General features: G+C 47.5%; 1 protein-coding gene across 1 annotated transcript in view; it reads left to right on the forward strand.

The window, feature by feature from the left end:
- LOC146338693 (diacylglycerol O-acyltransferase 2-like) overlaps positions 1–15,444 on the forward strand; it is a 39,743-nt gene that overhangs the window by 10,583 nt on the left and 13,716 nt on the right. Inside the window, exons 3-4 of the mRNA XM_084813287.1 lie at positions 13,610–13,680; positions 15,004–15,208. Of these exons, the coding sequence (XP_084669413.1) occupies positions 13,610–13,680; positions 15,004–15,208 (276 nt within the window). The remainder of the gene's footprint in view (positions 1–13,609; positions 13,681–15,003; positions 15,209–15,444) is intronic.

A 15,444-nucleotide genomic window follows, 5' to 3' on the forward strand; every position in this document is an offset into this window, starting at 1 on the left:
TTAGATAGCTCTGAAGGGGTCATGCTGGCTGGAACTCTCACCCATACTGGGCCAATGGGCCAACCTACATTACATTAATCGAGGGCTGAATGTGAGTTGCAGCCACCCCGGTCACCCTAACTAGAGGTTCCATGTTCAGAATGGTGGCTGCATGTACCCCACATGTGCTGTAGCTAATTGTGGGTGAGTTAACCAATCATAACTTGCCGTGTCATGTGAGCCAGGTCTCTAGGAGGATGTTGCCTCAGCAGGTAGCTAAGAGCCCACTGAAGCCAGGTGTGAAGGCCAGCAAGACCTATAGTGTGGTGAGTTCTGCCCCTCCTAGAGGAGCTGACCAGATTATTAAAGGGCCTCACCTGATTTTGTAGCCTGAGACTTCTGAGAGGCTGGGGAGATGGCGGTTCTGCTGAGGACTCATCCTCAGAGCCAGAGGATGATAGCAGGGCTGTGTCCTCTGGCTGGGAGGGCCCTGAGTAAGGCCCTGACTTACTAAGGCCCTATCCTCTAGGAAATAGCCTGTGTCCCATCCTTATCAAACTCCTCTGCTCCTCTGCACTGGAAGGCCTGAGGGCTGGGGGTCATGACAGTTTTATGGAAGACTGGAGAAGCAATGAACCTGTGAACTGGGACAAACCAAATAAGAACTAACCAAAATGTACTTTGTACTAGGGCTGTGCACCGCTTCGGCCCAAGGCCCGAAGCTCAAGTCGAAGCAGGCTGCTTCAGGTCACTTTGGGCCCCTTCCGAGGCAAAGAGGAGGGGGCAAAAGGGGCCTGGGTCGGGGGCTCTCCAAAGTGCTTTGGTGTGCTTCACAGCTTCGGCACCCCTGGCCCAGCTGTGCCAGTGCCTCCAGGTCCTTACCCAAGAGCTGCCCATCACTGCTGCTGCCACTGCTGCTACCACCTCCACCTCCGTTGCTGCCGCCTCCACCACCGCGCTGTCATCGTTGCTGCCACCAGCTAATGAGGCCTGGGCGCGCGCTGGCTCTTATTGCAGGGAGTCACCGTTTTTAAAATGGCAGCTCCCTGCAATAAGAGCTGGTGCGCATCCAGGCCTCAGGAGCTGGCAGTGGGGGCGGGGCGATGGAGGAGGAGGAGGAGGCAAGGTTGGAGGCGGCGGCAGCGACAAGCTGCGCAGTTGTGTGGGGGGATCAGCCCCCCCCGAAGCAGGATTTGGCCATCTGAATCCTGCTTCGGGTTTGGGGCCGAATCAGGTTGGGCCCCCCCGAATCAGCCTGAGCTGAATCGGGCCTGTCTCCAAAGCCACGAAATGGCTTCCGAGTCAGATCGGGGGGTCCCTGCATAGCCCTACTTTGTACTATGCCTCAGATTGCTTTCTAGGTTTATTTTTCTGAGTGAACCAAAATAAAGGTGAGCTGGGGAGAGGGAGGGTAATTGTCATCATATTTTTTGTAAATATATGAAGAGAAGGGATTCTGCTGGTTGCATTGTCTGTTATGAAAACTCAAAGTGTTTTACAAAGTGTTTACAAAAAGTGTTGACATGAAGAGAGGTTATCCCAAAGAATGAGTCTCTCTCTCTCTCTCTCTCTCTCTCTCTCTCTCTCTCTCTCGGCAGCAGGTTTAGAGGCAGGCCAAGAATAGTTCAGAGCATCATTTCAGTAAATGACAGGAGAATCTGTGCACGTTCTTTGACTTTTCTCCCTCCCCAGCACGTAAGATTTGCCCAGCTCTGTCACCATTCCAAAGTTCATTGCGCTTAGGGATGGCTTAAGCAGCACATGGCTGGAATTCCAGAAAGCAACACTTTCTGTATGCAGGCTCCGGAATGTGACATTTCTACAAGAGAAGGACGATGTGCACTCTCCAAGTGGGGAGAAGGTCCAGGGTTTGTTTTCCTTTGAGACTGCTGGGGACTTACAGTGGTTGTGTAATATTTGTTTAGCGATACAGGGGCAAACAGCAGGCACTCCTGCAAGGCGCATCCACTCCCCAGAGAGGAAGGACCCCAAACCGCCGGAGTGCCTTTGGCTGCCTCTTCTCATTCTCTGACTCTCTTTGCCAAGCTGAAAACAGCTGTGTGTCTCCTCCCCTCCAGTCACCCACTCGCACCCATGTCTGTCCCCTCCCATCAGCTGGGGTGTCACCTTTCTCAAGCTCTAGTAGACCATCACACACCCAGGCTCCTGCACACACAGAGATTCCCAGCTCTCCTCTTTTGTTCATCCTGCACTATGGGGAAATATTGACCTATTGTATGGGATTTTTGTGTCAGGATTACAAAACTAACAAAAACTCTTGTGTGGAAAATGTAGAGGGGAATGGAGGAATGCTTTACCTGTGGCTTATCCTGCACTGAGCAGGGGGTTGGACTAGATGACCTTCAAGATACCTTCCAACTCTAGCATTCTGTGGTCTTGGCTGCCAGTTGAGTACTTGCAATGTGGAATGGTAGCTTCATAGACTTCTTGTGTCTACTTCAGTGAACAGGCAAATCTGGGTCCACCACTCTGCCCCCGACAGCTGTCCAGCTGCAAGGTAGTGAAGCTGGAACTAGCCTCAGCATGGGATACCAGAACAGATGCATGTTGCCTGAATAATGGGTCTGTTATTTCTTATAGCCTTGTATGATAGGTAATATGTAAAAATATACAAGGAAACATTCAACAACAGAGGCTTTAAAAAAAATGCAGAAGATATCTGGGCCCTTTTCAGATAAGCTGTGAACTCGCGTTGACATTTTCATCAGATTTTTGGACTATTTATTCTTTACTTAATAAATTAGCCACTTAACAGGGATAAGATTGGTTGTATGGGAATTCTTACCTTTCTAAATAGTGTCTTATTTCTTCTGTATTAACCATGATATTTCATCTTCCGTTTTCCATTTAGTTTCTCATTCTTAATCTCAAGTTTGCCTTGAATTTAAAGTTCAATACATTGTAGGCACAGTCTTCTCAAGAAAATGAAATTCAGTAAACAGAAAACCTTTCAGTTTAGTATGTTGTTCACTCAAGATCCAGAATGCTGGGAAATTACAGCTGTTGATGGCCATGCCCTTAACAGATGTGTTACTTAGCCAATATGCATATGGTATGGTATCCTGTCTTCAGCAAAGGAGATCGTTACCTTGTCGTGGTGCTGGAGCTTGAGCACCTCAGTGACATTATGAGCTAAACCGTGAAGGGACACCCAAGAGGGGAAGGTCATGGCAGAGAGGTCAAACTAAATACGATCCCTGGGGAAGGAAACGGCAACCCACCCCAGTATTCTGGCCATGAAAACTAAACGGATCAGTACAACCAGAGATATGTCGGTGTACCATCGGAGGATGGGATTCCCAGGTCAGAAGATGGTCAAAATGCCACTGGGGAGGAACAGAGCATAAGTTCAACTAGCCCCAGATGTGATGACACAGCTAGCTCAAAGCCGAAAGGACGGCTAGCAGCCGATGGTGCTGGTGGTGAACGACGAATCCGATGTTCTAAAGATCAACACACCATAGGAACCTGGAATGTAAGATCTATGAGCCAGGGCAAATTGGATGTGGTTATTGGGGAGATGTCAAGATTAAATATAGACATTTTGGGTGTCAGTGAACTGAAATGGACTGGAATGGGCCATTTCACATCAAATGACCACCAGATCTACTACTGTGGACAAGACGACCACAGAAGAAATGGAGTAGCCTTCATAATTAATAATAGAGTGGCTAAAGCAGTGCTTGGATACAATCCAAAAAATGACAGAATGATCTCAATTCGAATTCAGGGTAAGCCATTTAACATCACAGTGATCCAAATATACGCCCCAACCACAGATGCTGAAGAAGGCACAATCACAAGCAATTCCAACAAGAAGAAAAGGTGGAAGACAACAGAAGAAGCCAATGTGGCTTCACAAAAAGCTTAGGGATGACCTGAAAACAAAAAAGTACACATATAGGAAGTGGAAAGAAGGCCAAGTAACAAAGGAAGAGTACAGGCAGATAGCACAGAATTGCAGGGATGGTGTCAGGAAGGCTAAAGCTGAGAATGAGCTGAGGTTAGCAAGGGATGTTAAAAACAACAAAAATGCTTTCTTCAGCTATGTGCATAGTAAAAGGCAGAGGAAAGAAATGGTGGTTCAGCTATTAAATAAGGATGGCAAAATGATAACAGATGACAAAGAAAAGGCAGAGGTGCTCAATTCCTACTTTGGCTCAGTCTTCTCCCAAAAGAGGGTCTATGACCCCCCTGGCAAAGGCGAAGTACAGGCTGAAGGGGCAGGATTGCAGCTTGAGATCGACAGACATATGGTCAAGGAACACCTCATTACTTTGAATGAGTTCAAATCTCCAGGGCCAGATGAACTGCATCTTAGAGTCATAAAGGAACTGGCAGAAGAACTCTCAGAACCGCTGTCTATTCTCTTTGAGAAATCATGGAGGACGGGGGAAGTGCCAGATGACTGGAGGAGGGCTAACGTTGTCCCTATCTTCAAAAGGGGTAAAAACGAGGAACCTGGGAACTACAGACCAGTCAGTCTGACATCAATCCCTGGGAAAATTCTGGAGCAGATCATAAAGCAATGCATCTGGAAGCACCTTGACAACAATGCCGTGATTGCTCGAAGCCAACATGGATTTGTCAAAAACAAGTCCTGCCAGACAAATCTGATCTCATTTTTTGATCAAGTCACCTCCCTTGTGGACCGTGGGAATGCTGTAGACATCATATACCTCGACTTCAGCAAAGCTTTCGACAAAGTGCCCCATGATATCCTGATGAGCAAACTAGCTCGATGTGGGCTAGATGAAACAACGATCCGGTGGATCCACAGTTGGCTACAGCATTGGACTCAAAGAGTGCTTATCAATGGGACCTTCTCAAACTGGGGAGAGGTAACGAGTGGGGTACTGCAGGGCTCAGTCCTGGGCCCAGTGCTCTTCAACATTTTTATTAATGACTTGGAGGAGGAGGTGCAGGGAATGCTGATCAGATTTGCAGATGACACAAAATTGGGAGGGATAGCTAATACTTTGGAAGACAGAAACAAAATTCAAAGTGATCTGGATAGACTGGAGTGCTGGGCAGAAAACAACAGAATGACATTTCATAGGGACAAATGCCAAGTTCTGCACCTAGGAAAAAGAAACCAAATGCACAGTTACAAGATGGGGGATACGTGGCTCAACCACACTACAAGCGAGAAGGATCTTGGAATTGTTGTCGGTCACAAGCTGAATATGAGCCAACAATGTGATGTGGCTGCAAAAAAGGCAAATGCTATTTTGGGCTGCATTCATAGAAGCATCGCTTCCAAATCCCGGGAAGTACTAGTTCCCCTCTACTCAGCACTGGTTAGGCCTCATCTGGAGTACTGTGTCCAGTTCTGGGCACCACACTTTAAAAAGGATGCAGACAAACTGGAGAGGGTTCAGTGGAGGGCAACAAAGATGATCAGGGGACTGGAAACAAAGCCCTATGAAGAGAGACTGAAAGAACTGGGCATGTTTAGCCTTGAGAAGAGAAGACTGAGGGGAGATATGATAGCACTCTTCAAGTACTTGAAAGGTTGTCACAGAGAAGAAGGCCAGGATCTCTTCTTGATCATCCCAGAGTGCAGGACACGGAATAATGGGCTCAAGTTACAGGAAGCCAGATTCCGGCTGAACATCAGGAAAAACGTCCTGACTGTAAGAGCAATACGACAATGGAACCAATTACCTGGGGAGGTGGTGGGCTCTCCCACACTGGAGGCCTTCAAGATGAGTCTGGACAGCCATTTGTCAGGGATGCTCTGACTTGGATTCCTGCATTGAGCAGGGGGTTGGACTCGATGGCCTTGTAGGCCCCTTCCAACCCTACTATTCTATGATTCTATAAGTAGATCAGTTCTGTGAGGAGACTGCAGCACCTACTGGATAGTACGCCAAAAAAGATGTTATTTTCATTACAGGAGACTGGAATGCTAAGGTGGGTAGTCAAACGACACCTGGAATTACAGGCAAGCATGGTCTGGGAGAACAAAATGAAGCAGGACATAGGCTGATAGAATTTTGCCAAGACAACTCATTGTGCATAACAAACACTCTCTTCCAACAACCTAAGAGACGACTTTAAACATGGACTTCACCAGACGGTTGACACCAAAATCAGATTGACTGGAGCTGATTGTAGTTCAGATCACGAACTTCTTATCGCATAATTTAGAATCAGACTAAAGAGAATAGGGAAGACCCACAGGATCAGTTAGATATGAGCTCACGAATATTCCTAATGAATATGCAGTGGAGGTGGAGAATAGATTTAAGGGACTAGATTTAGTAGATAGGGTCCCAGAAGAACTATGGGCAGAAGTTCGCAACATTGTTCAGGAGGCGGCAACAAAAAAAGTCCCCAACAAACGGAAACCAAGAAGGCAAGATGGCTGTCTGCTGAGACACTGGAAGCAGCCCAAGAAAGAAGGGAAGCAAAAGGCAACAGTGATAGGGGGAGATATGCCCCATTAAATGCAAAACTCCAGACGTTAGCCAGAAGAGATAAGGAATTATTTTTAAACAAGCAATGCGCGGAAGCGGAAGACGATAATAGAATAGGAAGGACAAGAGACCTCTTCCAGAAAACTAGAAACATCGGAGGTAAATTCCAGGCAAAAATGGGTATGATCAAAAACAAAGATGGCAAGGACCTAACAGAAGCAGAAGACATCAAGAAAAGGTGGCAAGAATATACAGAAGATCTGTATAGGAAAGATAATATAGATTTGATGGCGTGGTCAGTGAGCTAGAGCCAGACATCCTGAAGAGTGAGGTTGAATGGGCTTTAAGAATCATTGCTAATAACAAGGCAGCAAGTGATGACAGTATCCCAGCTGAACTGCTTAAAATCTTGCAAGATGATGCTGTCAAGGTGATGCATGCCATATGCCAGCAAATTTGGAAAACACAAGAATGGCCACCAGATTGGAAAACATCAACTTATATCCCCATACCAAAAAAGGGGAGCACCAAAGAATGTTCAAACTATCGAACAGTGGCACTTATTTCACATGCCAGTAAGGTAATGCTCAAGATCTTGCAAGGTAGACTTCAGCACTTCATGGAACGAGAATTGCCAGATGTACGAGCTGGGTTTAGAAAAGGCAGAGGAACTAGAGACCAAATTGCCAATATCCGCTGGATAATGGAGAAAGCCAGAGTTTCAGAAAAATGTCTATTTCTGTTTTATTGACTATTCTAAAGCCTTTGACTGGGTGGATCATAACAAATTGTGGCAAGTTCTGGGTGGTATGATACCAGGTCATCTTGTCTGCCTCCTGAGGAATCCGTATAACGACCAAGTAGCAATGGTAAGAACAGACCACGGAACAACGGACTGGTTTAAGATTGGGAAAGGAGTACGGCAGGGTTGTATACTCTCACCCTACCTATTCAACCTGTATGCAGAACACATCATGCGACGTGCTGGGCTTGATGAAGCCAAGGCTGGAGTTAAAATCGCTGGAAGAAACATTAACAATCTCAGATATGCAGATGATACCACTTTGATGGCTGAAAGTGAGGAGGAGCTGAGGAACCTCATGACGAAGGTGGAAGAAGAAAGTGCAAAAGCTGGGTTGCAGTTAAACCTAAAAAAAGTTAAACCTATGGCACACCTGGACAGCATAGTAAGAAGCAGAGACATCACCTTGCCAACAAAGGTTCGTCTAATCAAAGCTATGGTTTTCCCAGTAGCAACGTATGGCTGTGAGAGCTGGACTATAAGGAAGGCTGAGCGCTGAAGAATTGATGCTTTCGAACTGTGGTGCTGGAGAAGACTCTTACGAGTCCCCTGGACTGCAAGGAGGTCAAATCAGTCCATCCTAAAGGAAATCAACCCTGAGTGCTCATTGGAAGGACAGATACTGAAGCTGAAGCTCCAATATTTTGGCCACCTAATGCGAAGAGAAAACTCTCTGGAAAAGACCCTGATGCTGGGAAAGACTGAAGGCAAAAGGAGAAGGGGACGGCAGAGGATGAGATGGCTAGATAGCATCACTGATGCAATGAATATGGACTTGAGCACGCTCCGGGAGAGAGTGTAGGACAGGAAGCCCTGGCATGCTATGGTCCATGGGGTCACGAAGAGTCGGGCATGACTGAACGACTGAACAACAACAACAAACCTATGGCTGCGAGAGCTGGAGCATAAGGAAGGCTGAGTGAAGGAAGGTAGATGCTTTTGAACTGTGGTGCTGGAGGAAAATTCTGAGAGTGCCTTGGACTGCAGGAAGATCAAACCAGTCCATACTCCAGGAAATAAAGCCAGACTGCTCACTTGAGGGAATGATATTAAAGGCAAAACTGAAGTACTTTGGCCACATAATGAGAAGACAGGACACCCTGCAGGAGATGCTGGTGCTAGGGAAAGTGGAAGGCAAAAGGAAGAGGGGCCGACTGAGGGCAAGATGGATGGATGATATTATGGAGGTGACGGACTCGAGCTTGGGGGAGCTGGGGGCAGCGACGGCCGACAGGAAGCTCTGGCATGGGCTGGTCCATGAAGTCATGAAGAGTTGGAAGCGACTGACCGAATAAACAACAACAATGGTATCCTGTGCTGTGGTTATTTCCTGCTTCACCAGGAACGTCATCTTAATTAAATTAAATAATTGAATTTAATTAAGGCCTTTACCAAAGGATGTACATTATCTGATTGTTGCCCCATCCATTCTAAAAAAGGGTTCATAATCCATTTAAATCCCCATCCCAAAGAATTTTCGCTTCCACAAACTTTTCAGTTAACTTTGAAAAAAACTCTGGTTAGGAATAGAGCATAGATATTCTCTATAATTACTTCAGCTCTATACATTTTCTCTGTACACATCACAACTCTACCTTCATTATCTATAAACGCATCCTTTCCTATAAAGGGGGAGTTAATTGGAATAATTATGGTCATTCTTCTTTTCTTAACATTAGCTCCTGAGGAACACACTTCCCCCCAGATCCAAATATTCCAGAAATCTTTCCTCCCCTTGCTTGATATGAATTTCTTGCAACAAGATCAGACCCGCCTTTTCCTTCCCCCATTGTTTCAAGTTTTTCCCTGGACTTCTAATATTATCCCTTCCAGAGCTTCGTTGTTTTTATGTGCTTCTAGCTCATAATCCCTAAGTACAAATCATTTTGTGTCGCCTTCCTTCTGTCCATTCCAGGGATTTCCCAAATGCCCCTGTTAGGGCTCCCCTTATGATCTGGACCCCCTGAACAACTCCTTAAGGAGTTCTTGCCTCCTAAAGAGTCCCATCTTCCTTTTTTAAACTTCCCCTTCCCAAGAATGCAGGGTGTAGGCTGTAGATGTGGGGTGATTGACACTCCAGACACCTGGAGTTTAACACGACAGTTTATTGGTAAATTAAAACAAGCCAGTCACAACTAAAGGTATTTACAGAATACAAAAGGCATTAAGAGAAAATAAAGGTTGCAAAAACACAAGTTCCTCTACCCTAGCTGCACTTAGACTGCCCCAGACTGCTTCTTCCTGCTCTCTGTTCATGCTCTGGTCTTCCTCTCTCTCCCTCTCTGGATCTTTCTCCCTTTTATCCCCTCCTCCCTCAAAATCGGAAGTACTGTTTCAAACCTGGAGAAATGAAAGCTAACTCAGGAAAATGAAACTTAATTGGGGAAATGAAATTACTCTTCTCGGGGTTACCCACTCCCAACAAAAAAAGCCAGGCCTTTAGGCCTGACCTTTTTCTTTTCCTTGCCTCTGTAGGCCTCAGTCCTTCACAGCCCCTCCTCCAAAATTGGGTAAAACGCAAAGGGCAGATAAAGGAGATTAGCCCTGCGTTGCACCCATCAGACTAAAGTTGAGGTAGTTAATTTCATCTCTGGTCTACAACAGAAAGGGGCCTGATGAACATCTGACGGAAACTCATCCCAGAGGCAAGAGGCTGCTATGGAAAATGCCCTCTCTCTCATACTCTAACCACCACTGGCAGTGGGCAGGTGAGAAAGGCCTCTATCGATGGCGCCAAAGTGAAGGCGATCCGTAAAGTAACTCAGGGCCAAACCATGTAAGCCTTTAAAGGTTAAAACCAGCACTTTACATTGGGCTCAGAAATGTGCTGCAAGTAAGTGCAACTGAGACAGTGTCCCATGAAGTGGCCACCCAGCCCCCACCAATATCTAGGTGGCTGTATCCTGCAACAAGTGATGTTTCCAAACACTTAAAGCACATTATGTTAGTCCAGCCTGGATGTCACTTGGGATCCATACATGTATTTGACACAGTGTGGTTAATACAGGGCCCCGTCTACATGGCACCGCTTTCACTCTTCGCTCTGTCGCAACTGTGCAGCATTGCAGCTTTGAATTAGCTTCTGGTGGGATATACTCACGATTTACTGCGGGCTTCCCTACCAGACTCCAGCGTGCCCCTTTTTTGCCATAATACTTCAGTGCGCAGCTGTGCAGTCCTGTGAGCGTGGGGGTGCAACACTTCAGTGGCTGTTTTGTATTTCAGGGGTTCTGTTGTGTCTTTCCATCCCTTGGTAGGTAAAAAGTGGGTGTTTTGTGCTCCATTTCCACACCATCTGTTTGTCAGTTCCCCAGCCTGAGACTCTCGTGATGGTTCACATCCACCAAAGGCATGAGAAGTACATGCCTACCTATCACCCTGTAATGGTGACTGGAGCAAAGTTGGTCCTCCCACAAGACTTCCCCGGCCCTTGGACACTGAGTCCAAAAGCAACCATTGTGAAGATACAAAGCTGCAAAAATGTACGAAAGTGTGATTAAATAAATGAAAACGCCTCTCTGTGCCTCTGTAACTATGCAGCTGTGAAGGGACGGGGGGAGTAAATGGGCATCACAGAGTGAAGCAAGCACTATGCACGCCTGCAATATGCCCACTCCTTGCCTGCAAGGCAGCTGGGAAGTGCCCAGGGTGCTGTGGCTCAGGCTGGGCTTTGGGGGTGAAGTCCAGGGACCCACAGCCCTGCCCCCCCAGTGGGAACTGTGGGCCTGTGTTTTTAACCTCCAGGCTATTCCAGTACAATCAGAAAGCTAGAAACATAAAGAGAAAAGACACCATGGAAGGACAAGACTCTCCAATGGTGGTGACCTGCAAGGTATGTGCCATGTTTGATTTCTTGCCTGAGCACAACATGGCCTACACCTGCAACAAGTGCGAGTTGATCACGCTGCTGGAAGAAAAAGTAAGAGGACTGGAATGGCGAGTGTCGACCCGCCAGGGAATAAGAGAACACAAAGAGTTCTTGGACAGAACAGTGGAACTAAGCAGCAAAGGGAAGACCAGAAGCTTGAAGAGCAACAGCAAGCTGAGGCAGAAGTGGGAAATGCTGCGGTGAGGAAAAATGCAGTAGGGGATACTCCTTGGAAAAGGGTGACAGTTAGGAGCAGAAGAACTAGAAGCCGCTCTGCACCAGTGGAGGCAGTGGAGCTGTGGAACTGATTCCAGGTACTTGAGGAGGAGACTAGAGGGCAGCCTGCAGAGGAAGAATCACAGGGGACCCCGCAGGAGAGCGAGCAAGAGGCCGAAGGTCAGTCAAGCGGAGGCGATGAAACCAGGCCTACCACAAGAAGAAGAGAAGAGGAGGAGTAGTGGGAGACTCCTGGCTGCGTGGGATTGAAACCCAAGTATGTCGTGATGAACTTGCGCTTGTTACACGTGTTGCACAAAATGCTAGTTTCGCCCCCTGGAGGCTAGTCCAATTTGCCCCAAAGAGGAGAGTCAACTTCAGGCTGGGTCCAACTCGATTTTATTGTTTGCAAACAGTTCGACAAAGGAGCTCACGCTCAAAGCAGAGTCGGCCCTGGGCAACCTCCGCGCTACAGTTTTATCACTTAGCTTGCATTCCTTAGCCAGCGTGTTACTTTTGATTGGTTGCCAGCGGTTTGCTTAGCAACCTTATCTTAGGGTTACTGTCTGCTCATTCCAGGCATGCGCAGCTCTTACAGTACTATGTGCTGCTTAAGACACATACAATGGCTTTTAGGTTACATTTTTACTACACACGTGTAGGCCATGTGGATCTCAGGCAAGAAAGCAAACATGGCACAGAGTTTTCAGGTCACCACCACTGGAGAGTCTTGTCCTTCCATCGTCTCTATTCCCTTTTTGTATCTAGCTTTCTGATGGTACTGGGATAGCCTGTGCTTTGTCCTCTATTCACTGGAGTTTAACAACAGAGTCCCACCAGTATGGAAGTGTGTGTTACAAGAAAAAGAATTTAAAAACTTTTAGGGGCCTCCCCCTTGACCTCCCCTGCCGAACTCCCCTGCCTGCTCCTGTTTGCTTGCCCTGTTCGCTTGCTTTCTGGGAGCTTGCTTCCTTGTATAGGTCAAGAGGTGTGTGAGGCCCAATCTGGATTGGAGCCTCCTATCCCTCATACTAGGGTCCCAATCCATAAAATAACATATAATTTGACCCTGAGAGGTCATATTCTGTAACTAGGAAATAGGCATTGCACATAACGTCCACTAGACTCCCTCTACAACCAGCTGGGGTACTGGCAGTATTCTAGTTTCAGAATGAAACTGAACATGCACAACGTAAGTTTGCCAGCAGCTGCTGTCATAGGCTTTCATGGGGCAGGAAAACCTTAATCGCCGTTGAACTGCTGGCCAGAACGTCACCAAGCCAAGGAGGGATCACCTTCCTCAATAAGCCTCAATAAAGCATATCGGCCATTTTCTCCAAAGTGTGAAAGAAATATATGATATGCCTGTTTAAAGACTGAGATAAATATGACAATTTTCAGTGCTTTTTAACTTGCTGTACCTGTGGCAATTTTTATCAAATTGGTTAGAAATGTGGAACAACTGTAGATCTCATCAAGTAGAACTGGGATGTGGTTAGCTCACCAGGTGTGATTTTTATAACATTTTGAGTCTTCTAATGGTGGATCCCCCCTCCCGTTTTTTTTGCAACTGCTGTTAACTGAACATTTATTAATCATTTAATAAATGATTAACATCACAGATAAGAACAGCAAAAACAAATTATGGTCCGGAGCAATAGAAATTTACCAGTTGCTGGGGAACACAGATGGGAGGGTCCTACTTTTCACAGGCCATCTGGCTGGCCGCCGCGTCAGCAGAATGCTGGGCTAGAGAGGCCTTTGGTCTGATCCAGCACAGGCATTCTTATGTTCTTGAAAGTTCATCCTTTTAAAATCACACAACAACAACAAGATGAAAGTGAAGTTTTGGGATCTCTTTTGGCTGTGAAGTTTGGTAAAAATTAGCTCTTGTGGACATCACCTTGTTTAAAATTCTCTGAACCATCTGTGACCTGGCCCTGGTCCATGAGGTGGAGACTGTGCCACAGCGGCAACACAGGGCTCCTGACACAAGAACGTTCCCTCCGTGCAACACACAGGCTCCTGACACAAGAGCGTTCCCTCCGTGCAACCTGCTTCCTCCGCTCCCGCCCTTCCCCCTCGCCAAAAACATTAGATGCTTAAAATCTCAAAATGGCAGAAGTCTTTTCCAATTTGCAGACAAAGATAAGGAGAGCTGCCTGCGTTGCTCGATGATGCCTCCCAAAGAGCCAAGGGCACCTGCCTTTCAGGCTGATTCAGTTCCTCTTCTTGAATGCTATTTGCACGTCTGTGTTTCCACTGGGCCCCTTACATGCTCACCATTCCTGTGCCTTCCAGGTGGGAGAAGTTCTTCCTGGGTCCGTAACTGGTCTATCTGGAATCACTTCAGAGATTATTTCCCTATTGAGGTAAGCAGTTGTGTTGGGGCGGGGCGGGGCGAGGCGGGGGGAGAAGTCAGTTTTACCAGTCCACTGAATTGTGTGGGGTAAAGGAAACCCACTGTTGGAAAGAAAGTAAAAACCTGAGCAGACCAGCCTAATTGCAGAGGGCCCAGCACTGGCCAGAACGGGTGGGGAATCTCCCATTTCCTGATGGCAGCAAAGAAGTCTGGATGTCAGGGCACTGTGCTCTGTTTCTTTGGCTGCTGCCAGGTGCTCCTCCACCATTCAGGAAATGGAAGATTGTCCCACGGGGCTCTGTGATTCTGCAGGAGGCTGTAGAGTGGCCCCGATTTCCCAGCAAGAGGAAGGTATTGATGTCTCACAAGAGAATCCTGCTTTCTTGCCGCCTGGTGCCACTCCAGCCAGGAAGTGGGCAATTGCCCACAAGGCTGCTGCGTCTCCACAGAGGCCTTGGAGCTATCTGCTTTGTCCTGATGGTGCCCGAGGAGCAGTGCTTCTGGGTCTCCCAGTGGGGCTAGGGCTGGCTGGCATTCCCAGTGCGGCTAAAAGGGGCACAAGAGTGCCCCCACTGGGAACTGAGAGAGGGCCCAACAGCTTCTCATCCAGGGGTGGGCAACTTGTGGTCCTCCAGATTCTTGGCCTACAACATCCATCAGCACTAGCCAGCATGGCCAATGGTGAGGGATGATGGGAGTTGTAGGCCAAAACATTTGAAGGGCCATAAGCCCACCCTGCTCTAGTCCCTTTTGGACCCCACCAGCATCAGCATCCAAGCCCAGCAATCCCAGGAGATGTTTCCCACTAGCCAGACTCCTCCCTTCCCTCATTATGTATGGAAGTAATCAGTCTACCCAGGATTGATCCAACACCAGTACCATCATACTGGGAAGGGGGAAGACATTCCTGTTGCTCAGCAGAAATTGTTTGTTCACAGCATCATAATGCAGCCACCATCTTCCTTGCTTCATAGTTTTCAAACCCTGCTGTTCCTCAGAAGTTTATCTACTTCAATGGGAAGAATGGCCAGGATAGATGAACCTTCCAGGGTAGACATTTTTTTCTGAAAGACATCTGGCCCAGTTCTTCCCCTGTAATGTACAGATGCTGCACGGCTGCCTGAGGAGGGGGGTTCCAGCCCATGCTTTCAGCTCACAGGGGTCAACAATGAGGCCAAGCAAGTCCAGCCAGCACCTCTTGCAAACAGAGTGAACTGAACCCCAGACTAGGCCACTGAATCCTCTGCAATGTGTAGGGCTTGCTCAGCCAACATGCCCATGTAGAACACTGGAAAGAGACCATCTTCCCCACTGACATGTTGTTACCCTCTAGCTGGTGAAGACCCACAACCTGCTCCCCAGCCACAACTACATTGTTGGTGTCCATCCCCATGGGATCTTCTGTGTTGGTGCTTTCTGCAACTTTGTCACCCGTTCCACTGGCTTCTGCGAAAAGTTCCCTGGCATCAAGCCTTTCCTGGGCACTCTGGCTGGCAACTTCCGATTGCCTGGTTTCAGGGAATACCTGATGAGTGGGGGTGAGTCTGTCTCTGTGCTCCCCTCCCCCTCCCTCCCCTTCACTCAGATGAGGAACTAAAGCAGTGAGAGAGTAGCATGCTGGGATCACCTGTGGAATCTCTGGCAGGACCAGGACTCAAATTCTGATCCAGCAGACCATGATGTTTGTACATCTGGGACATTGGATTGAAAGACCAGCTCAGCCATTGACATGCTTGTCTGGTAGATTTGCGCAAGCTTCTCTTATGTTCAGCTC

The sequence above is a fragment of the Heloderma suspectum genome, chromosome 9 (genome assembly GCF_057233095.1).
Source record: "Heloderma suspectum isolate Gila_16-S chromosome 9, 16-S_ref, whole genome shotgun sequence".
Taxonomy (NCBI): domain Eukaryota; kingdom Metazoa; phylum Chordata; class Lepidosauria; order Squamata; family Helodermatidae; genus Heloderma; species Heloderma suspectum.